Source organism: Pteropus medius, unplaced genomic scaffold, assembly GCF_902729225.1.
Source record: "Pteropus medius unplaced genomic scaffold, Ma_sr-lr_union100, whole genome shotgun sequence".
NCBI classification, from domain to species: Eukaryota; Metazoa; Chordata; class Mammalia; order Chiroptera; family Pteropodidae; genus Pteropus; species Pteropus medius.
Genome location: NW_024340849.1, coordinates 50,347,758 through 50,373,487, shown reverse-complemented (window position 1 = coordinate 50,373,487; position 25,730 = coordinate 50,347,758). Strand labels below are relative to the sequence as shown.

Below are 25,730 nucleotides of genomic sequence, written 5' to 3'. Positions count from 1 at the left end.
GTAAGTTATAAAACCACTGCCCTAAAATGTGAAAGTATCAACCAGCCATATCTAGCAGCCAAGAGAAGTAGGAAATTAGCCTATAAGAAGGTAACCCGGAAAACCTAATTTACTTCAATGAGTTAAATATTACATTTTTAAATTCTTACATAAATAGCTCCAAATGTCACATTATATTCCTAAGTACTTTTTCTGTGAATTTTAAGAGATTCTTCAGATAAAAATCTATAGTAACTTTGTATGTTCATCAGAAATAAGTCATAAATTATGAGAAAGCAGAACTTCATTTTTATGAGCCTATGCCCAATTAATTTGCCAAATCCAATAGTCCTTTCAAATGTCACCTGAATGTTTTAGTTGTTAAATTTTGAAACAGCCCTTATGTCCCACTCCCCTTTTCTCCAGCCTCTGCCCAGTGTTTAAATTCTAGGCTATTGGCGGAATTAAAGTACCACAGATATATGGAACTTTCAGAGAGAGCAGAAATGGGGAAGAGAAGTAGTATCTAGTAAGGTTTCTGAATAAAGTTTAAGTAGGTTAAGTTTTCATTTAAAATTATTTTGACACTAAAAAATTATGTCCTTGGTCCAATCTTATTCTGAATATCTTCTCTTACATTTTCAAGATTCCCTTTCCACTTCCTATAAAAAGGCTCCCATTTTATTCATGCTCCCCCAGTCCTAATGTCCCTTGATCTAATTCATCCTTTCCTTCCATCAAACTTAATAGTTTTCCATAATCATTTTCTCCATTTCCTTACCACCCATGCTATCCTTCCATGAAGATGGTTTCATTAAAGTCCTCCATTATCTATTTATTTTTCCTTTAATAGTAATATGTCCACATAATACAAAATTCAAAAGGTATATACATGTATATCATGCTTCAATAAAGACTTTTTAGAAGTTAACCAAATAACATAAAAGGAAATACAAAACTGAAAAGTCTCTCCCACATCCCTAACCCCACTTACCACACCTCCAGAAGCAATCAGTGTATAAAGTATCCCGGAAATCTCTCACTATTTGAATCTATTTGATTTTTGAGTTCAAGTAGCTAGGGATTCCTGTAATCCATTTCTTCTTTTTTAAAATCTTTCCAATGTAAGCATTTACAAATACATGTGTCCTTCCCTCTCCTATCTTTTTATACAAATGTTAGAATATTTTATATGCTTTTCTATGTCTTGGATTTTAAATTATTTATTCTGGTGATCATTCCATATCAGTACCTAAATGAGCTCCTTTACCTTTTTTTATAGCCACGGGGCATTTCCTTGTATGAATGTACCTTACTTAATCGGTCCTCTATTTTGTATATTTACATTGCTTCCATCCTTTTGTTATTATAAACAATATGCAAGCAATAACACTGCACATACATCACATACCATTCATGCAAGTCTATCTGAAGAATAAATTCCCAGGAGAATGACCTGGTTACAGGGTATGTGCATTTGTAATTTTGCTAGATGCTGCAATACTGCTGCACCTAGAGGCTGTGCCTATAATGCACCAGAATATCTATTTACCTCACACTCTTACCTAAATAGTTTTATTACCAAACTTTTAGATAACTGCTAATGAAATAACTAAGAAATAGGGTGGTTTTACTATGCATTTCTTTCCATAAGTAAGAATGAACCTTTTTTCTGCATATTTAACAACCATTTTTATTTTTTTCTATAAATTGTCTGTTTACATACTGTGCCCAATTCTATACTGAGTAGTTGGTCTTTTTGTTTATGAGGACTATTTACATATTAGGGAAATGGGCCCTTCATCTGTAATATAAATTGGAAATATTTTTTCTCAATTTGAAGACTAATTTTTAAAATCTTTTTACCAAAGCGTAATATACTTATAAGAAGTATATATAAGTATAAAACTCAATGAATTTTCACAATCTGAACAAATGTGTGTAGTCACATCAACACCCCAGATCAAGAAACAGAAGACTGCCAGCACCCAAAAGGCCTCTCGAGCTTCCTCCCTGTCCTTCCCATCACAACATGCCCACCAAAGGGTAACTGCTACCCTTGTTTCTTACTCCATAGAACAGGGTATGTTTGAACTGTATAAGAACAGAATTTGATAGTATGTATTCTTAGTAAGCCTTATTTCATTCAATATATTTGCAAAATTCACTCATGCAGCTACAAGTGGCTATACATCATTCTTATTGCTACATAGCATTCGAATATATGAGTAAACACAATCGATCCCATTGTTAATAAGAATTTTGTGTCTACGGTCATGCTACCCTGAACAAGCTGGATCCTGTTTGATCTCGGAAGCTAAGCAGGTTTGGGCCTGGTTAGTACCTGGATGGGAGACCACCTGGTGAGATCGGGTGCTGTAGGCATAAAAAATAAGGGATGGTAAGCTGACAAGGTCTTTATAATATGTGAGGTCAACCAAGGGTTGCCTCGCCTAAAAAAAAAAAAATTTTTTTTGGAGGTTCTAGTTTGGGGCTATTACATATAGTGCTGCTATAAACATTTTAGTATATGTCATTTGGTGAACATATATACCCCATAAAGTGGGTATATACTTGGTCAGAAAGGTTCACCTTAATAAGATACTGCCAAACAAATTTCCAAAATGGTGGATCAATTTACACTTACACCAGCAACACATGAGAATTCCATCATCATTGACTTTTTAGGTGACAATGTCAGTATCTACTGTCCAGTCTATACCCTTTTTGTCCTTTCTAAATCAAGATATCATTGAGCAAGTTCTAACTGTAACTTAACTTCTAATTTGACTCATATTTCCAACTACTGAGTATCTTAACCTCAAACCATAATCATCCAAAATTCTACAATTTCTTCTGATTTTCCCCATCTCAGTTAATGGTATTGGCATTTTCTCAAATAACTCGGACCACAAACCTCAATCTTTCCTTTCTACCATCTCCTGAAATCCAGTCATGAAATCCTAACCATTGTAATTCCATATCTTTTGTGAGCTACTTTATTTTCATTCCCACTGTGACATCTAGATTTCTACATCATCCTAAGGAATCTTCTTTTTAACTGATCATTGCTGCCAGGAGACATGCAAAACAAGCTGGACAAGCATGTCTTCAGTGGTTCTCTACTGCTTACTAAACAGGTCTCAACTCTTTGGCAGGGTAGTCAAAACTCTATCCACTCCCAGGCCCTACTGTACCTCTCCAACTTCATCTCTTAATCTCATACTGCTCTTCCCCACTTCCCACATCTTGCCATAAATGCCGGCCACATTAAACTATTAACCATTTTCAAAACATGCCCATGCTTTCTCATCTCATTCTCCTTCATTGGGTTTTCCACCCATTTGGAATTTCTCATGCCCCAAAATATTTACCTATTAAAACTCTACCTCAAAAGCTTATTTGAAATCCTTCTGCTATCCTCTCAGGCAAAAATTATTTCTCCTATAAACTCCAAAGCACTTGGTTTGTGTTTCTTATGATGCTATCTATTGTTTTATATTCCTGTCTTATCCCTCTTAGCTAATAGAAAATTTCTTAAGGACTGAAAAAATGCCCTATTTATCTCTGTATTTCCACATCATTAGGCATTTTAAAAGAGTTTAGTACAAGCAACAGAATAACTTCTTCTAGCACCTTTTTTTACTAAAAACAAACTGGGCTTGACAGTCCACTGCATGCTTTCCTCATCCCAGGTTTAGAGGTTCTCAGAGACCAGAGGTTTCAGCAGCACAGCAACATCTCCATAGACTAAGACAAAATGCCGTGCATTCTACAGCCCTACACCAGTTTTGTTTTCACTGTAAGAGATTCTGCTAATGAACATACCTAAATGATGTTCCTAATGTGCTCATTCTTTGAGGTTTAATTTATCTCTTTCATCACTTTTCTGCCATCATTTCGACATTTTTTAGCTTTTACTCCAAAATGAATTGGCTTTTGTAACTGCTCATTTATCAGAAATATTTTTGTTCAAGACAGATTTTACAAAGAGAAAGTAAAGCCTAAGGGAAAATAAAGCCCATTTCTGCAATATAAAGGTTGAAGTTAAAGAGTGTTGGTCTGACCCACTGTCCTTGCATAAGGAAAAGGCTCAGTTCACTCTGCAATGATTAACACTAATTCAAGCCTTTGTTGCTATAAAAACAAGTGAAGAGCTAAGTGTTATATATTCTAGAAGGAATTTGACGTGGCCAAGCAATATACACAGAGTAATCTCAGAAGAACATCAGAAACAATGAAAGTGGTATAATAAAGTAGTTTATACACTTACAACCAGATCTGAAATCTTCATTCATCTCATCAGTTAGAGACATATTTAAATCTTGTTCTTCATTAAAAGATGTATAATAGGCAAGGTCAGTGACCCACCTACCTTCTTCATTTTGATAGACCACACTCTGTGGTAGATCAGTTTCTAAAAAAATAAAATAAATGACACATGACAATTTTATTTAGTTGACTTATCTTAGTTATCAACAGTACTGAAATCTGCCCAAAACTAGTTAGAAAAATGAAAATCTATTTCTCAAAGAAAAGCATCTCTCTGATGGTGGATAAGCCAACTTTAATTATAGTAAAAGTCTATAATGGAGAATGAGAGAAAAAAAAAGATTTAGAAAAGTATTTTTCCACCAGATCTGTGACTAAATATAGCATTTTAAAATTCATAAAGCACTTAAATATTTTACTATGAAAGATTAGGCAAATTCCACTTAGCGATATACTTTATTTAAAATGTACGCCCCATTTATTTCTTTACTTTCATTAAAAAAAAAAAAAAAAAAAGCCCACTTACGGTCTTTACTCTTTTCAATGTACTCATAACGTTCACATGTTCGCCTTTCACTAGTTGGTGACCGAAGAGTATCAGTGGAATTAATTTCATTGTCACTAATGGATTTCAAAGATGCTATGTTCGTATTTTTTTGATTGGATACTTTAGGAGTCTCAATATCTAAACATCTATTCTTGGGCAAAACTATTTCTGAATCTGATGCTAAAAGCATATTTTGATGAGGAGACCCTGCCTCCAGCTTTAAAGGGTCTGTCAAGTCAAAATCACTTTTACTGGCATTTTTGTCATGAAAATAATCAGGATTAAATTTTGCATGAGTAGCTGTGATAGTCTTCACCAGAACATCTTCTCTTGTGCATTCCTTTAAAAACCAATAAGAGAGCAACAGTAAGTTTTGTTTTTTACAACTCATTCCAAAATTTTATGGGAAAAAATTATGCAGTTGACATAAAATGTTTATTATATAAAAGAACAGACTATACAGTATACACTATAGTCTTCCAGACTATGTAAGAATCAATGTTGAGCAATTTACAAAAGCCAAAATTCAAAATGTGGTCATGGCAAACATACATCAACAGATTTCAGGTCCCAACACGTTTATTACATTACAGGATGTTAGAAACGTCAATTTAACTTTTATAATTAGCACTAAAAGTCTCTAAAAGATAGTAAGCCCATTACCGTGACCAAACTCATAAAATTAATATGAACAGTAGCCCTTGAAAACACAGATATTTCAATATGAGCAAAAAAGCAAATACTCCAAATGTCTAGGACTCTAATGACAATTGCATCAGACATAGTATATTAAGTCAGTGCCTCAAACCAAGCCCTCCAACATACTTTCCCAAATGCACTTTTTATTAGTTCCTAGATAACTGCAGAAAATGGGCTCAAGTGCTCATAGTACTTTTTAGACATTCAGCTATGAATAAAGTGCCAATAGAGCCTGTTAACAGCAGTCTTCTCTGTTATAAAATTTATGATAAAACCATCCTCATAAGCAAAGTTTTTAAAGTTAGAGTACTAAAAGGAGGTAGTTCTATATAACAGAAAAGATGCTGACTTTGAAATAAAGTCACAAGTTTAATTCCTAGCACCACTGTTTATTAACTGGGTTATTTTGTTATATAAAAAATAAACTTACATCTCTACCTTTTATCAAAATAAATTCCAGATGGCTTAAAGATTTAGGTGTAAAAGTACTAGGATAAAATACAGATGAATAGATTTGTATTCTTCAGGAGATAACATCTTCTAAGTGTTAACACTGTCCTGAGTTAAACCGTGCCTCCCAAAAAAAGATATGCCTGAGTGTTAATCCTAGTTATCTGCAAATGGTGACCTTTTTCAGAAATGGTCTTTGCAGATGTAATTAAGTAAAGGGTCTTGAGATGAAATCATTGAGAATTTAGGATGGGCCTTAAACCCAATGAGCAGTATACAGCTGAACAACACAAGTTTGAACTGCGCAGGTCCACTTATATGTGGATTTTTTTCAAAAATATACCATCGGCATTCCATAGCACTAGGTTTCATATCCATAGATTCAACTAGCCACAGATCAAAACAGTATTTTTGACCTGTGGTTGTGAACTCGTAGATGCAAAGGGCCAACTGTATAAATTGCTCTGCACCATTTTATACAAGGGACTTGAGCATCCGTGGATTTGGGTTATCTGTGCAGGTCCTGGAATCAATTGCTTGCAGATACCAATGAACATAGTGAAGTTTTGGGGGAGTCAAAAGTGATACAAGGATTTTCAACGCATGGGGGGTTGGCACCCTAATCCCTACATTGTTCAAGGGTCAACTTATAAGAGAAAGGAGAAGAACACTTCAGAGGGACAAAGAGACACAGAGGGAAAGACCATGTGAAGACAAAGGCAGACATTGGCGTACTGCTGCCACAAGTTAAAAAACACCAGGTCAACACCTTGATTTCAGACTTTTGGCCTCTAAAACTATGAGAGAATAAATTTCTGTTGTTTTAAGCTAGCAAAACTTTGGTGATTTGTCCTGCATCCCTGTAAAACTGATACAAACACTAAAGCCTAAAATGCACAAGGATCACCAGAGAGAAGACCATATGAAAACACGAGAAGATGGCCACTTATAAGTCAACAAAAGAAGCTTACGGAGAAATCAACCCTGCTGAAATCTTCATCATGGACTTCTCCAGAATTAAGAAAATTAATTTCTGTTGTTTGAGCCAAATAAATAAATGCATGAGGATCAAAATATCTCCTTAATGTAGAAAGCTTATAAAAACAATTTAAAGTATGACTATCCCAATTTAAAAGAGACAAAGGAGACTAAAAAATATCATTGAAAACTAGGTAACTATTTTCATACATGCTAACATAGATTAAAAAGAACCAGAAGGTGGGAAACTAGCTCTCTCCTCAGTAAAGTGACTTACACAATCTTGAATAAAGAATGCAATCAGGACCTTCAGCATTGCCCCAGTGGAGCAGAGACCAACTCTGGGTGGAGTATGTGTTAACATATTAACTTACTATTACCTAGGAAATGCTGACAAGGATGTCTTCAACAAAAGATATAGGTTTGGCATGGTCAAAATAGATCTGAGAATCAAGTCATGTAGTGGACTGGAATTTTATGCTTCTGGTCATGCTTATACTGATACAGGGAAAACATCAGGCAACCCAGAGACCAAATACAAGGTCTGTAATTATGGACTTACCTTCCTCCGCCAAAATGGAACATAGATAATATTCTTGGAACAGAAATCTCTTTGGAGAATAAGTTGGCTAAGGGTTGAAACTAACTCTTGATATAGTATTTGACTGAACTCAGGAAAGAAGAGTGGGAAATTGAAGGCCTTCTATAAACAGGATCGTTTCAGTTTTGGCAGTAATGTTGATATAGATTTTTCTGGACCAACCATCTTTGGCTGGGCTATGTTAGCATTTGAAGTATGGCTTTGCTGGCTATAAGATGAGTTTTGACATAGCCAAATTCAAAATGTCACCGAATAATTATGAGGCTGCAGACTTCCAGCTGCACACTCATATGAACAATGGCACTGGATGTGGAGGGTATACGTATCAAAAGATTGAGAATACTGAAACGTCAACAAACCTTGTTTGGATAGCTGGACAACATCCATTTTGGTATCACTGCTAAATACAAACTGGCTTGCAGGACTTCTCTATCTGATAAAGTAAATAATGCCAGCCTGATTAGACTGGGTAATGCTCAGACCCTTCAAACAGGAGTAAAACTGACCCTATGAGCTTTAGTCAATGGAAAGAACTTCAGTGCAAGAGATCACAAAGTTGCGTTAAAATTTGAACTAGAAGCTTAATGTGGTTTCGAATAAAGCATCAGATTTGTCCCTGAAGGTGAAGCGAAATGAACCCATTATGTTTTTGCCTTAAAATTCTCTGAAATTTCAAAAGTGTAAACTTTTTATTCTTCCAAAGAATTGTAATCTTCCCCACACTGAAGTCTAAAGATCGCAAGTCCACCCTAAGGGAGGTGCTTAAAGGCATTCCTGGAAGCTGTCATATTTGTGCCACGTTTCAGTTCTGCAGTTCTATTTTAAATGTGTTCTTCAGTGACGATGTAGTGTGTCAAGTTATAAAGGAGATGACCTGATCCTCCAGTTTGTACATCACGTCCTGCATGTCTCATACCACTTTTTCATAACCTTTTAATATATTGGTATCTGTGCTGTAGTGGAATCTTTGGTTTTGCATCAGAGTAAAATAAAATAAATCCATCACATTTGAATATACTTTAAAATGCAGTCAGGTGATGACAGTCTAAGAAATCATAAAATTCTTTAACGAAGTGCATTTGAACCCTTTAAGTGATTAAGTGACGAGCCAATGGGGTGAAACTACCACCTATGGGATTATGACTACATACATCTAAATCAGCATCCCACTTGAGGGTGGTGGACTGGGAGAAAAAAAGAAGCTGCCTCTCGCAGATGCAGGAGCTCCCTGCAGGAGGACGGGGAAGGGAGAAAGTGCAGCGAGTTCCCTGAACAGCCCTGCCTGGGTGTGCTGTGAGCTCCACACAAAAGGCGGCAATGCCCACTCATCAGGGCACAAAGCAGAAAAGTGGGGATGGCAGAGAAAAAACAGTTGATTATTACCATCCGCGGTCACAAAACACGAGGCTGTGCTGCAGCCCTCATACCCCAACCTGGTGGGCCTCTCCCCCATATCCTCTAAGACTAAACACAGCGGACACCAGGGAAATATGAGCAAACACTACCAAAACTGTCGCTAACACTGACAGGGCTGAGACTGGGGGAAGCAAGTGTGATTAAATATCAATAAGAAAAAAAAAGGCATGATTAAGATGTTATATAAAGCAGGGATCCAAGAGGCTTAGACGCCACCTACTGGAAACCAAAAGAAAAGCACCTTCTTTGCAGCAGGCTACAGAGAAACCTATATATAATAAATCTTTCTGGAAAAAAAACTGAACACATTTCCATTAATTCTCAGGTGAAAAAACAGTCCATTAAACACCATGAACAACCAGGGTGACAAAGCAGCTCAGAAAGAGAAAAATCTCCAGAAAATAAGCTTACAAACATAGAAATATGTGGCTTAAATGACAGAGAATTCAGGATGGTACTTCTGAAAAAACTCAGTAAGTTCCTAAATGAGTCATATCAACAATTTCAGGAATTGACAAAACAGCTAGATGAGCACAGAAAAGAGACTGAAACCAACCCTCAAAAAGAACTGATAGAACTTCTGGAGCTACAGAAAACACTGCAAAAGCTGAAAAATGAAATAACAAGCTTGGGAAATACAGTCGACCAAATGGAGGAAAAGATCAGTGATATCAAAGACAAAAATCTAGAAATAAATCAGAAGGAAGAAGAAAGAAAATAAAGAATGAAAAATAATGAAAGAGAAATACAAGTAGCTGATACCATCAGGAGGGAAAACATAAGAATAATGCGCATTATCAAAGGTGAGGAAAAGGAGCAGGGATTAGAAAGCATTTTCAGACAAAGAGTGGAAGAGAATTTCTAAGGAATGATCTGGACCTTGGAATTCAAGAAGTCAACAGAACACTCAATTATCTCAACCCAAAGAAGCCTTCACCAAGACACATTGTATTAAAATCATCAAAAATCATCAACAAAAATAGAATTCTCAGGGTAGCCAGGGAGAAGAAAACAGTAACTTATAAGGGAAAATCCATTAGATTATCATCGGACTTCTCAGCTCAGACCTTACAAGCTAGAAAGGAATGGAATCAAATATTTAAACTATTAAATGAAAGGAACGACCAGCACAGAATAATGTATCCAGCTAAGCTCTCCTTTCGATATAAAGGAGAAATTAAGACCTTTCCAGACATATAAAAATTGAGGGAAATCTCCGCTACAAGGCCTGTACTATACAGGAAATACTGAAAGGAGTCAGCTCATCCAAAACAAAATGACCAAAAAAAAAAAAAAAAAAAAAAAAACATAAATAGAAGTAAAGTGACTATCAGGCAAATAGAAGCAGAGGACTGTAACCCTTACTAGGAACAAGGCATTATAAGCTTAAATAATAATAAGTGAATTGTTATAATAAGATAGTAATGAACATTCAGCATACATAAGGACAAATTGAGACAACAATGACTGAAAAGGAGAGAATTAAAAGATCTAAATTTGCAAAGGGGAATGGAGATAAGGAACTCGCAGAAGAAAATGGAAGACTGTGTGTGTGTGTGTGTGTGTGTGTGTGTGTGTGTGTGTGTGTACACACTATCCTTTACACGTTCATAATGGTAACCAAACAGAAGATACAGAAGTGAAGTGTATAACATAAAACAAGAAGAACCAGAAGCAAAATCCACAAAGCCAATCAAAATAAAGAAAACAGAAACACAAGCACAAGGAAGTAACGGAAACACCGAGCTACCAGAAAGCAAAAGATAAAATGGCTATAAGAAGACTTTATATTTCAATAATCATCCTAAATGTAAACAGACTGAACTCACCAATAAAAAGGCAGAGAATTACAGAATGGATCAAAAAACAAAACCCAGTCATATGTTGCCTCCATGAGACGTATCTCAGCTCCAAACACAAATACAAACTCAAAGTGAAAGGGTGGAAAATGGTATTTCAAGCAAATGGCATTCAGAGAAAAGAGTGAGTAGTGGTACTAATATCAGACGAAACAGACTTCAAAATAAAAAAGGTAAAGAAAGATACTGGGGACACTTCAAAATGATAAAGGGAATCAGGCATCAAGAAGCTGTAACACTTATTAATGTCTATGTTTCTAATCAGGGAGCCCCAAACTATGTAAAGCAATTACTAATAGAACTAATGTGAGAAACAGACCAAAACACGATCGTAATAGGAAACCTAAATACCCACTGTCGGATATGGACACATCATCCAAACAGAAAATCAGTGAGGAAATAACATCCTTAAATGACACATTAGACCAACTGGACATTACTGACATTCACAGAGCCTTCCATTCCAAAACAGCTGCTTATACATTCTTCTCTAGTGCACATGGAACCTTCTCAAGAATTGACCACATACTGGGACACAGAGATAGCTGCAACAAATAGAAGAGGGTTGAAAGTATACCAACCATGTTCTCTGATCATAATGCTTTGAAGCTGGAGATCAAGTGTAAAAAGAAATCAGGAAGAATCACAAATACATGGAAATTAAACAACATGCTACTAAAAAATGACTGGGTCACAGAAGAAATAAAAAGAGATCAAGAGATACATAGAAATGAATGATAATGATAGTACAACACATCAAAACTTTTGGGAGATGGCAAAAGCGGTCTTAACAGAAAGTTCATATGATTACAGGCCTACCTCCAAAAAACAAGAACAAGCCCAAACCAACAACTTAACGCTTTATCTTAAAAAACTAGAAAAGAAAGAACAAATGAAGCCTAAAGTCAGCAGAAGGAAATAAATAATCAAAATTAGCGCAGAAATAAATGATACTGAAAACAAAAAAATGACAGAAAAAATAAATGCAACAAATGCAACAAAGACCTGGTTCCTTGAGAAGGTGAATAAAATTGGCAAACCCCTGGCTAGACTCACTAAAGAAAAAAGAGAGAAGACACAAATAAACAAAATCAAGAACAAAAGAGGAGAAATTACGACTGATATCGCAGAAATACAAAGGATCATACAAGAATACTATAAAAAAGTATATAACACCAAATATAATAACACAGAAGAAACTGACCAGTACTTAGAAAAATACGACCTTCCTAGGGTGAATCAAGAAGAACTGAAAAATCTAAATAGACCAATTAGCAGTATGGAAATGGAAACGATCATCAAAAAACCTACCAAAAAGGAAAAATTCAGGACCAGATGGCTTAACCCATGAATTGTACCAAACATTCGAAGAAGATTTAATACCTATTCTCTTCAAACTCTTCTAAAAAATCGAAGAGGAGGCAATACCTCCCAACTCATTTTATGAGTCCAATATTACTCTGATACCAAAACAGATAACACACACAAAAAAAACTACAGACCAATATCTCTCATGACCACATGTGCAAAAATCCTAAATAAGATACTAGCGAACCATATACAGCAACATATTAAAAAGATTATACACCGCGATCAAGTGGGCTTCATTCCAGAGGCACAGGGATGGTTCAACATAATGCTAATCGATTAATATGATACGCTACATAAACAAATTAAAAAGTAAGAATCATATGATCACATCAATAAATGCAGAAAAAGCCTTTGACAAGATTCAGCATCCATTTATGATCAAAACACTTAACAAAATCAGTATAGAAGGAAAGTACTTTAACATAATAAAGGCCACATATGAAAAGCCCTATGCCAACATTATACTTAATAGTGAAAAACTGAAAACCTTCCCTCTAAGATCAGGAACAAGGCAAGGCTGTCCCTATTGCCGCTGTTTTTCAATATAACATTGGAAGTCCTAACAAGTGCAATCAGACAAGAGAAAGAAAGATATAAAAGGCATCCAAATAGGAAAAGAAGAAGTCAAACTGTCACTATTTGCAGATGACATGAATTTTCCATATAAAAAACCCTAAGGACTCCACAAGAACACTACTAGATACAAGAGCAAATACAATAAAGTTTCTGGATGCAAAATCAATGTTCAAAAATCCATAGCTTTTCTTTACAATGAAGTGTCAGAAAAAGAAGTGGAAAAAATAATTTCTTTTGCAATAGCAACAAAAAGAATAAAATACCTAGGAATAAATTTAATGAAACATGTGAAGGACCTACATAATGAAAACTACAAGACCTTATTAAAAGAAATCAAAGAAGATACAAAGAAATGGAAAGATATTCCATGTTCTTGGATCGAAAGAATCAACATAGTTAAAATGACCATATTACCTAAAGCATTATACAGATTTAATGCAATCCCCATCAAAATTCCATCGGCATTTTGTTCTTTTAAAGAAAAAGAACAAAAAATCATCAGATTTGTATGGAAGCACAAAAGACCCCGGATTGCCAAAGCCATCCTGAGAAAAAAGAACGAGACTGGAGACATCACTCTGCCCAACTTCAAATTATACTACGAAGCAACAGTAATCAAAACGGCATGGTACTGGCAGCAAAAAAGACACGGACCAGTAGAATAGAATCAAGAGTCCAGAAGTAAACCCATATTTACATGGGCAAATAATTTTCGACAAAAAAGCCAAAACATACAGTGGATAAAGGAAAGCCTCTTCAATCAATGGTGCTGGGAAAACTGGAAAGCCACCTGCAAAAGAATGAAACTAGACTGTTGTCTATCACCAAACCCAAAATTAACTCAACATGGATTATGGACCTGAATATAAGACCTGAATCAATAAAATGCATAGAAGAAAACATAAGAACTAAACTCAAGGATCTTGAACTTAAAGGATTTTATGAATTTGACCTTAAAAGCAAGGGAAGTAAAAGCAAAAATAAATGAATGGGACTACATCAAACTAAAAAGCTTCTGCTCAGCAAAAGAAACCATCAACAAGGTAAAGAGACAACCACCCAAATGGTAAAATATATTTGCAAGCAACACCTCAGATAAGGGCCTAATATCCAGAATATACAAAAAACTCATACGACTCAATAACAAAAAACAAATGATTCAATCAAAAAATGGGTAGAGGATATAAACAGACACTTCTCCCCAGAGGACATACAAATGGCCAAAAAATATACGAAAAGATGCTCAACATCGCTAGCTATTAGGGAAATGCAAATCAAAACCACAATGACATACCATTTCACACCTGTTAGAATAGCTATAATCAACAGGACAAGTAATAAATGCTGGAGAGGATGTGGAGAAATAGGAACCCTCATACACTGCTAGTGGGACTGCAAATTGGTACAACCATGATGGAAAACAGTACAGAGGTTCCTCAAAAAACTAAGAATTGATCTACCATATGATCCAGAAATCCCATTACTGGGTATCTACCCGAAAGACATGAAAACTCATATCCGAAAAGATATTTGCACATCGATGTTCATAGCAGCATTATTCACAGTGGCCAGGACATGGAAGCAACTGAAATGTCCTTTGAGAGATTACTGGCTAAAGAAGCTGTGGTGCAATGGAATATTACTCAGCTATAAGAAGAGATGAAATACTGCCATTTACGACAACATGGACGGACCTCAAAATAATCATGCTAAGCGAAATAAGCCAGACATAAAAAGTTGGAAATCATATGATATCACTTATATGTGAGATATAAACCTAAAAGCAAAGTAACAGGACAAACAAGCAGAGACTTATGGACATGGACTATAGACTAGTGGTTACCAGAGAGTAGGGGGTGGGGGAGGAGAGGAGAGGTAGATGGGGTAAAGGGGGTCAAATACAGTGGGATAGGGGGAGGGTGAAGTGGATAAAGGGGATCAAATATATGGTAGCTGAAGGAAATTAGACTTTAGGTGGTAAACACACAACAGAATATACAGATGTCAAATGATAATGTACACCTGAAAATAATATAATTATATTAACCAATGTTACCCTAATAAACTTAATTAAAAAAATAAATATTTTAAAAATTAAAAATAAATAAAAGCAATGAACAGGACAAACTGAGACTCATGGACATGGACAACAGACTAGCAGTTACCAGAGGGTAAGGGAGGGGGAAAGGGGGAGGTCAATAGGGTAAAAGGGGTCAAATATGTCGTGACAGAAAGAAATCTAACTATGAGAGGTGAACATACAATGCAATATATATATATGCTTTAATGTTAAATTATACACCTCAAACTTACTGGATTTCATTAACCAATGTCACACAAAAAAATAAATAAATTTAAAAAAATAAAATAAATATAAAACTATTAATAATAGACTACCGGATTACACTAAAAGAAAATAAAACCTACATGCTATTTATAAAGAAATCCTCTAAACGAATGATAAATATTAAAAAAGAATGGAAAAGATAAAATTATACACAAAATAAAGAAAAGGCTAGGGTTTTAATACAGTGTCATACAGAGGAGAATTTAAGGTTAAAAGCACTGAATGAGATAAAAATAAAGATACTATTATCAAAAAAATATAATCTTATAAATAAGCTTATAACAGCCATAATCTTGTATGCATTAACCATAGCAGAGAAGTACATAGAGAAAACTCCTGAAGGTGCAAAATTAATTTGCTAAAAATTCAAGAAAAATTGGAGACTTCGATTTTTTCTAGAATACATCTAGTAGATAAAAGTGATCACAGAGAAGTTTAATAATGCAATAAATAGCTTGAAGTAATAGCTATTTAAAACTAAACATTCCATAGGAAAGCATTTAGTTTTCATATGTCCATGAAACACATATATTAATATATGTTTTATTAAACATTCAGAAGTTTTAGATTTTTCAGACTAAATTCTCATTATAATCCTATAAAATTAGAAATAAAAAGTAAATGAGGAGTGAGGTCAGGGAAGATGGCAGAAAATACTGAGATTCTGTCTTTCTACCTAGGCAACTGTACTGGACTCAGAAATCTTATGTAACTATTTTAGAACTCTGGAGTCTATTTCAACACAGTTACCAGGGAAAACCTTTTCTCTAGTAAAGCACAGTAATGTAACAGGATAAAACAAGATATTCCATGCAAACAGTAACCAAAAGAGAGCTGGAGTGGCTATGATAATATCAGACAAAATAGACTTTATATCAGAAAAGATTACAAGATACAAAAAAAGGACATTATACCTTAGTAAAGGGTTTGATATAGGAAGAAGATAAAACAATTATAAACACTTATGCACCTAAAAACAGACTCTCAAAACATATGAGAAAAAAATTAACAGAACTAAAAGGAGAAACAGTCAGTTCTACAATGCTAGTTGGAGAGTTCAATACTTCACATTCAATTATGGACAGAATAAGCAGTTAGAAGTAAATAAGGAAAAAAAGGACCTGAATGACAAAATTAGCCAATCAGATCTAAGAGACATAACAATAGAATATACATGTTTCTCAAGGGTACATGGAACTTTCTCAAGAATAGACCATCATGATAAGCCAAAAAACAAGTCTCAATAATTATATAAAAAGACAGATATCATACAAAGTATCTTTCACAACCATAACAGTAGGAAGTTAGAAATCAGTAAGAAAAAAAAGGAAAATCCATCAAAATGTACAAATAATACACTTTTAAACAACCAATGAGTCAGAGAAAAATCACAAAAGAAATTAGAAAATACTTAGATGAATGAAAACTGAAACACAACATACCAAAACTTATTGAATGCAGTGAAAGCACTGCTGCTCAGGGAATTTTACAGCTGTCGATGCCTATATTAAAAAGAAGAAAGATCACAAATCAATAATCTAACTTTATACCTTAAGAAACTAAAATAGAAGAGGAAACTAAACCCAGAGCTAGCAAAGGAAGGAAATAATAAAGAATGCATTGGAAATAAACAAAATAGAGAAAAATCAATGAAACCAAAAGTTAGTTCTTTTGAGATCAGCAAAATTGACAAAAATTAGCTAGCAAAGAAGAGATGTAAATAATTACAATCAGAGGACAAGTGGGGCCATTATACCAACCTTACAGAGATAAAAAGGATTATAAGACTCCATAAACAACTGTAGGCCAACAAATTAGATAACCTAGAAAGACTAATTTCTTGAATACCCAAATCACCTAAACTAACTAAAAAGAAACAGAATCTCAACAGAACAAGTAAACATTAAATCAGTAATCAAACACCTCCCAACAAAGAAAACTCCTAGATCAGATGGCTTCACCAGTGAATTCTACCAAATGTTTAAAGAATTAACACTAATCCTTCCGAAAATCTTTTTTAAAAAATAGAGGAGGAAGGAACACTTCCCTAACACTGTTTAAGGCCACAATTACTGTTACCAAAGCCAGAAAAAAGACATCATGAGAAAATTACAAACCAAAATTCCTTATGACTATAGATGAAAAAAATCCTCAAAATTTAGCAAATCAAATCTAATAGAAAGGAATATGATTTACGAATATGATTATTCACCATAACCAAGTAAGAGATAACTAAGAATGCAGGGGTGGTTAACATAAGAAATCAATGGTGACAGAAGGAAATTTAACTTTGGGTGGTGAACACACAATGCAATACACATATGATGTATTAAGTGAAATGTACACTTGAAACCTATATGTTTTTATTAACCAATGTCACCCCAATAAATTTAAAATAAATAAATTGATGTAGTATACATTAATAGGAGAAAAGGGAAAAAATATATATAATCATCTTAAATGATGCAAAAAGTGCATCTGACAAAATCCAGCACCCTTTCCTAATAAACTCTGAGAAAACTAGAACAGAGGAAAAATTCCCAAACCTGGTAAAAGCATTTTTTTTAAAACCCACAGCTAACATCATACTGAATGGTGAACCCAAGTATCTCTGATGGATGAATGGATAAGCAAAATGAAGTATATATGTACAATAAAATATTAGTCAGCTAAAAAGGAAATTCTGAAATATGCTATAACATGGATGAACTTTAAGGATATTATATTAAGTGAAATAAGCCAATCACTAAAAGACAAATACTGTATGATTCCATCTATATGAGGTTACCTATAGTACTCAAATTCATAGAGACAGAAAATAGAACGGTAGCTGCCAACATGCTGGGGGGAACAGAGAAATAGCAATATTTTTAATGGGTAGAGTTTCGGTTTTGCAAGAGTTCTGGAGATTGCGGCACAATGGGAATATTCTTACCACTACTGAACTGCATAATTAAAAATGGTTAACATAGTAAATTCTTATACATGTTTTACCACAATTAAAATTAATATATTTAAAACATAAAAAATAGACACAGAATAATGCAAAAAGCATTATTTTTAAAAAAGCAAGCATTATTTTAATAAATATTGGGAAAGTGGGTATCAGTGGGAAAATTAATCCACATGCAAAGCTTACACCATTGTTCATAAAACTGTAATATTAATGCCAGAGCGGGGAAAAGCAATTTCTGACCACTACAGAAACAGAGCAGAGAGAACAATGATGGGTTGGAGGTAAGTGAAAAATGTTTAGGGAATAAGAGGTAATAAAAGACATATTTAGAAGAAAACCAAAATGGGGGAATTATGAAAGAGACAAAAATTTTATGATCCAAATTATATATAAAAAATTTATACAAATATGAAATTGATACCTAAAATCTCCAATTTTTCCCCCATTTTTCCTCTTTTCAGGTAAGAAGACATTTTCATACCAGATGGCACCAGTGTTCCTGCAACTCCCACCATTTACATTACTTTGGTGGGGAAAAAACAATTTCTTATATACAGCAACTTTACAACAAACAAGTAATCTAGTAGCTTGCATTACTGAGTTCCTTAGATGCCATTCACTAAGAAAAATGGGCTGCAAACCTTGCCAAATTAAGGACACAATATTGTTATCTCATGGTAACACAAACCACACGACCTTAAAATATGGGAAAAATAAGAAACTTAATAAAATAATGTAACATTTTTTATGACTGACCTACAGGTAGGGATTTTCCCCCATCCAAGCAATAAAGCTTTGATGAATGTGTTTACTCCACACTGTCCTGAACCTTGGCTGCCAGAAGCCAGTCCTCACAGTTCCTCCACACTTACTGCCTTCCTTTCAACCACTGCTGAGGGCCTCAGGGCTTCGCCTTCAGAGAGCCTGGACATTCCTACAGATCCTGGCTATTTTATGGATGAAATACTTTTTTAGAAGAACTAAAAATGGATCATCAGAAATTATGTTTTTACTTACACAGAAAAATTTCCAAACTTCAGACAACTTTTAGAATGTAAGCTGGTCAAAGCCTGAGGACTTCCTTCAAGAGGTATGATGAGCTTCAACACCCAGGATGCCACCTTACTTTACAGTTATCTAAGTATTTCTTTTATTTTCTGACTAAGTTCATGAAAGGAGATTATCTTTGTATGGCCTACTACACTAAGCACCATATCTATTACTGCAAAGGTACTGATAATTTTTTTTGTTGAAATACCTGACTGACCAAGATTCCCAGCAATTTGTAAGTACTAAACAATATTAAAACTATTGTTTTTAGTGACAAATAGTCACTAATTAGAAAAATAACTACTATAACAAAATTAAATGATTCTTAACCCAAAATTAAATGGCTACAGATAGACATTTATAAAATTCATCAACTATCACATTTTAAGATTAATAGACGCCATCTCCCTTTTATTTCCTGATTTGCTACCTCTAATCAGCTGATGGCTAGATGTCTGTTAACTAAATACATTAGAATTATAACTATATTCTTAGGTATACATATGACCAACATCTGTCCTAGGAAGAAAACCCACTGACTATAAACTCCTGTTCTGGTTACCTGATGGGAGGGGCCTTTTGCTGTATTTTTATGTTTACTGGCTCCTGTGATGAGTAACAATTCTTGAAGCTGCTAAACATACAACTTAAGGACAAGTAAAATATTCCTATATAGAATAAAGTACTATATTGTAAAAAACAATCACTATAATAGCAATTCAGACAAATTAATGTACTCTAGAGTTACTGAAAAGTAACTAAGGTTTTGACCTGTGACTGGAAAGATTATAATCTTAATTAGGAAAGGAGAGGAGAAAAAAAGTAGGAACAGGGATTTGTAGAATATACAAAATAATGTACAATATTAACATGGGGCAGATCATAAAGCATTTAAAGGATTACTAATTTTAAAGAGACACAGAATACACACACAGAGGAATAAAAAATACACACACACACACACACACACACCCCCACTGTAACAAGATTAACCTGGTGCTGACAAATAACAGAATGATAAAAATACTGTAGACAGGACAAGAAATCAGACATGTAGTAGTAAGTATCTTGAACAAGAATAAGTCTAAGCACAGTCTTGAGGATATATTGACAGGATTTAGGTCTTCTGAGCTTCATCACTTTTAAAATAACAACCCCATTATCACTCGCTACTTTAATAATACACTCAAAGGGATTACTCTGAGGATAAAACAACTGTCTCTATATATACAAGCACACACACTCCCTCTAAATTAAAAACCATCATACAATCCTGAGGCATACACTGCTTTTTAAAAAGGGATAAGAGTCAGAAATGACTACCAAGTTTCAAGCAAAGGAATAATGGGGTGCCATTAAAAAATAGAGAAAAAAATGAAATAATTAAAAATGAACATGCCTGAGCAAGGTTAAAGATGATCTGTTTGTTTTTTTATTTAAGGTGTCAACACTGAGCTGAAGAACTTTTCAAATGAATGATCTAAATGCAAGTCATTAAATATTTAAGAAAATATATTCAATTATATATTAAATACAATCTTAGTGATATCAAAGATACATACATACAAACACACAGAGGATTTTTTTGTTTTCTACATTTTTCACGAAGTCAATAATTGTTTCTTTGAAAACAACTATCATACAAAAACCTATCTTTTCATAGAAAATTTAAAGAAAATGCATATAAACTTACGCTTCCGCAATGTAGAACAGTACCCTTTGAAATTTCTGCCCTTTCTTTCTCTTTTTCAATTTTCCAGGTACTAGAGAAAAATGGTAATGCACCATCTATATACCTTCTACTATCAGAATTACCTAAAATATAAGAAAAATAACGGAGCAATGTCAAAGTTTCAGTAATCTAATGTAATAACTGCTTCTTGCTATTCAAATTATTTTATGCAAACCTAATATTTAGTATTCTTGACAAATATACCAATTTGCATACAAGAGAAAATAACCATCAGTATGAGGCAACAGTAAACATGACAAACTGTTACTATACAGAGCACTCATTTCTAATTCTCAAATGTCTGATCAGAGCACGATCATTTGTAATATACAAATACAGATTATAATATTTCTAATAATACCAATGTACTCAGGTATTATTAAAAGCTGTTTTGAAACATTTTAGGCTTTTTCATGATTTGAGGGGATAGAAGGGTTAATACGTGTTAAATCATAAAAAGAATTTTTTTAAAAAAATGCAAAATTAAATAGAGTTTAAAAACAAAGGAATCATATTTCAATACATACTGGTCCCAGGTAGACAAACAACATGGTCTTCCTCAGACTCTCTGTGGGTTGTTTCAGAATTTCCCGAAGAGTGCGAGCCATGGGAAATCAGACAGTTGATATTTTCTGACTGAGATTTATAGTTTAAACTATAGTTTTCATTTGCCTGTCAAAAGAATATCTTGGCTATATTAATTTTTTAAGTTAAAAACAAACATTTTGAGAGGGAAAACATGGAGAGCAGAGAAAGTCTTTTGTATAGAAGGATGCCAACTAGTTAATGTAGAAGGAAACGGACAAATCACCATTGTAACCACCAATGTGATTGTTATTTCTGGAAAGCCTCAGCAATGATACTAAACCCAGTTCATGAAAGGTTGCTGGAGAATCAGATGTTCACAGGACCTTGATGTATCATCCCACAGATGACTTACTGATAACAAAGGGGTAAAGAAAGGCACCTTTGCAATAAGATATCTGGCTGACACCATGTTAACCAAGATAATCAAACACACCATCACCAATAATGGGACAAACAGACTTATATGTCTCCAGACATGATGCAATGAGAAGTACACAACATCACCTACATTTAATCTGTTCATGAGAAAAATGTTTAAACTGAATTCTTGACCAAATGTTTAATCTAGCAGGAGGGAGAAAACTGATCAGCTATATCTAGCTTATGGGTCATTTTACAAAACAGGCCTAGATTTTATAAAAGGTTTAATGACATAAAAAAAACTACTCCAAACTGAAAGAATAAAGAGACATGACAACCAAATTCAAGTGTAATTCCTGATTAAATCATGAACCAAAAACAATAAAAGGACATTTTGGAGACAACTGGGTAAATCTGAATATGGATTGCATATTAATATGAATTAATGTGTCAAAGTTAGATAACAGAATTATGATTATGTAGGAAAATGTCCTTATTCACAGGAGATAAATACTGAAGTATCAGAGTAAAATGTCAAAATCTGCAACGCACTTTCAAATGATTCAGGAATGAAGTACTCATGGAGGGACAAAGAAAATGCAAAGATGGCAAAATGTTAACAACTGGTCAATCTGGATGAGGGGTATACAGATGTTCATTATACTATTACTTAATTTTTCTGTAGGTGAGGAAAAGAGGAAGCAGGAAAGATCTTTCTCATCATTTTATATTAGGGAAAAAGAGTCCCAAGAAAGCCAAAAGCTTAAGTTTTATGTTACTATCCAATGAGACCAGTAATAATTTTTTTAATGTCAAATTTCTGAAAAACCGTAACAACTGGAACATACCTGACCAGTATCACTTGTAGGTAACTTAAAATCTTTTTCTGGGGGTTCCTGTCCTTCTAGGTCTTCATATATCATTCCTGGAATTGCCAGTTGCTCAAAATAAGCCTCCAAATGATCATCATAAAACTCTTCATCATCAATATCATCATCTATTGGTAAATAGAAAAAAATATAGAACAGGCTTTAAAGCAGCGACTGAACTATAATCAAAGGCTGATAAAACATAAAAGTCATGCAATTTTGTTTTAACATATGACATGAGAAAAATAATTTCAGTCTATAAATCATTATGAGTATTCCAATACAAATTAAATATGGAAATTAAAAAATTCTTTGATAGGACAGGACAAAAATAAATCTTGTTGTACATAGTAAGTTAGGATATAAGAAACATGGCATCAAAGATCAGTGGAAAAAATGGCAGATTATTCAGAAAATGGAGTGGCAAATGGTAACTTTCAAAAAAAAAGGATAGATAAACCCAACATAAAAGTAAAAATAAATTCTAGCGGAATTAGTAAATGTAAAATAAAACTTCAAATATCTGATCTTGAGAAAGAAGGAACTAAAGAAAAATGATATAACAAAGTTGAACACTAATAATTATGATTAAAAAATGTTCAACCTCCAAAACCAAAAAGTTACAAAAAAATAAACAACACTAGTAGTGGTTTTTAATGTTCTGACACCCAACCCAGCAGGGGCAAGCAAGATAAAACTAGAACTCTCAATCACTAGCAATGGTATTGTAAGTTATCACCGCCTTTTCAAGAGGATAATTTTGCTATCAATATTAAAAGCCTTAAAAATGCTCATAACCTTTGACTTAGCTATTTTGCCTCTAAGAATCTAGCCTACTAAAACAAAGATCTATATAAATTCAAATCAATAATTCCTTATCCATAATTCCACCATCAAAAAATATCTAAAACCTCTGGCAGCAAAACCTGTTCTGAATTTATTTATATTTATCCCACTCAGCCCAAGAGCCTGGCCTTCAAAGCCATGGAATATTTGCTACCTGCCTACTTCTGGGTTTGTTCCCCAATTCAGCCTCCTACAGGTGCTGTAAACATGCAACACAAAACCACTGGCTATTTCCAAATCATGGTCTATACGCCACACAACACACCACCATTAAAGACCTCTGCTGAAACTGTTTCTGTTTCCTGAAATGTACTTCTCTGCCCTTATCTATGTTAAGGCCTATCACAGGCCTTTTCAAGAAAGAGGACAAATTGTATCCTCTTTCAATAAAGCTTCACAGATAGCTTCCTCATTCAGAATTTGTCACCTTCCTATGATTCCTGCACAATTTGTTCTGTTAAGATATACTTAATACAGCTGAAGGTTTAGTTATACATCTCTTTTCTCACTTAGCAGGTCTTTTAGGGAGCAGAGGCTAAATATTTCATTGTCCCCCCAATTTCTTAACATAGTGCTTTATTCTGAGTGGAACCTAGGGTGACTACTTCGTACCCTTATGATACTAAACTAAGGGATGAGCATAATTATATCAAGATACATAGAAATAAGTTTTAAAAATTCTATCACTTAACAGAATTGGCCATTTGAGTGCTGGAAGGTAGGAGGTAAAGAAACAATAAGCTGGCGTATGAACTACTACAACCAAGAACAGAAAGTCGTGGAGTGGCAAGGTAAGGGCTAGGAAAACACAAGTTACTTTACTTTACAGTACCAGAAGAATCTTCCAAGCTTGTCAGTGACATAAGTTTCTCATTTTCTAGTAAACTAGTATGGCTTAAGTCATTGTTTAAATTCTTGTCTTCAAAATGTTTTCCAGCATCAGGAACAAAAATCTATGAGAAATATAATGCATGTAAGAGAAGCACACTCACTGCTTTGCAGACCATAGCACAATGCTGCAGAAAGGACTGCCAATGTGCTCTGTGTGTGTAATTCACAATTTAGGCAATGAAGTGCTAGTTGTTTTATATGTGTCAATAACTTTCTTCCTCTCTCGATGTCACCTCCCTCCCCTGACCCACCCAATGAGACATCCTTAAAATTTAAGGTCTCAAATTATACACACACTTGGAAGACCTAGCAATATAGATGGTATACTAATACATAACTGAATTTGAGCAACACAAAGCTTGTGGTAGGAAATGAAGATAATAGCAAAGTTGAGCTTGGCACCTCCATCGGAACAATTGGTTTCTCTGCTCCTCAACCCAGAACCATATAACCCTAAGAGCACACAGCAGTCTGCTAAGGACATTCTGGCCCTGAACACCACATTTCCTTCTAAATGTTGATCTTATATCAAACATTACCATCTTAACAATTAGACTGCAAAATGCACACTAATTTTTAAGATAAAAACCTGGGCTCTCAATGCAATTATATACTTGTAGAGGGCAGTGCTGAGTTATTCTCATAAAGATCTAATGTGCCAGAGTCTAATGTTGTGGAATATAAGCGCTGTGCATTGAAATTTTTCCTCATAAAAAACTGGGGGAAAATCTGTATGACAAAGAACAATATGTAAAACACCTCTGCCTTTTTGGTCACAAATGCTGAGAACTCCATTCATTCTGCTATGCTTGGTGCCTTACACATGAGCCAACTGAACTAGAGAGATACTGGAAAACATCTCTAGTCTGCTAAAGTGGTGTAGCTCTTACAGTTTAGATGCTGAGACCTAACAAAACATACTTCTTTCACTGTTTTGACTACTGAGACAAAGCCAAATTAAAAGTCAAATACAGTAGTAGCTGGCTCTGGTCTAAGTTTTTTAATACATTTATTTTCCTTCTGCTCTCATCCTCTTTTCCTCAAGTATCTCATGTTTCTATACTTGTTCTGTTACTTTCCCGTTTTATGGTCCCTCTTCTTTTTAATCAATGATTTCTAATATTTTTCGGAAGTCAATTCTTCAACCATCTTAAGAAAATAAATTACCTATCAAAGGGAAGAACTGTTCTCTCTCTTTAGAAACCACTTTTCTCTAAACAGTTGAAGAAATCATGCTTTCAAACTCAATTTCAATTTGACCATATCTGAACTTCCTATAAAAAGCACTTCTCACACTTGAAACTTAATAGTGGTTATACCCAATGAGCAAGTTTATGGAGCAG

General features: G+C 34.3%; 1 protein-coding gene and 2 pseudogenes across 2 annotated transcripts in view; 2 read left to right on the top strand and 1 right to left on the bottom strand.

Moving 5' to 3' along the window:
• The window catches only part of CEP192 (centrosomal protein 192), a 162,506-nt gene that overhangs the window by 83,431 nt on the left and 53,345 nt on the right, over nucleotides 1–25,730 (bottom strand). Inside the window, exons 15-20 of the mRNA XM_039846883.1 lie at nucleotides 24,329–24,449; nucleotides 22,630–22,778; nucleotides 21,361–21,505; nucleotides 20,795–20,916; nucleotides 4,778–5,138; nucleotides 4,253–4,396 (exon numbers count right to left, since the gene is read on the bottom strand). Coding sequence (XP_039702817.1) covers nucleotides 4,253–4,396; nucleotides 4,778–5,138; nucleotides 20,795–20,916; nucleotides 21,361–21,505; nucleotides 22,630–22,778; nucleotides 24,329–24,449 — 1,042 coding nt within the window. The remainder of the gene's footprint in view (nucleotides 1–4,252; nucleotides 4,397–4,777; nucleotides 5,139–20,794; nucleotides 20,917–21,360; nucleotides 21,506–22,629; nucleotides 22,779–24,328; nucleotides 24,450–25,730) is intronic.
• On the top strand, nucleotides 2,246–2,364 carry LOC120590925 (uncharacterized; annotated as a pseudogene).
• On the top strand, nucleotides 5,338–8,210 carry LOC120583375 (voltage-dependent anion-selective channel protein 3-like; annotated as a pseudogene). Its single transcript, XR_005647787.1, has 2 exons — nucleotides 5,338–5,394; nucleotides 7,219–8,210. The product of XR_005647787.1 is annotated as a voltage-dependent anion-selective channel protein 3-like (transcript).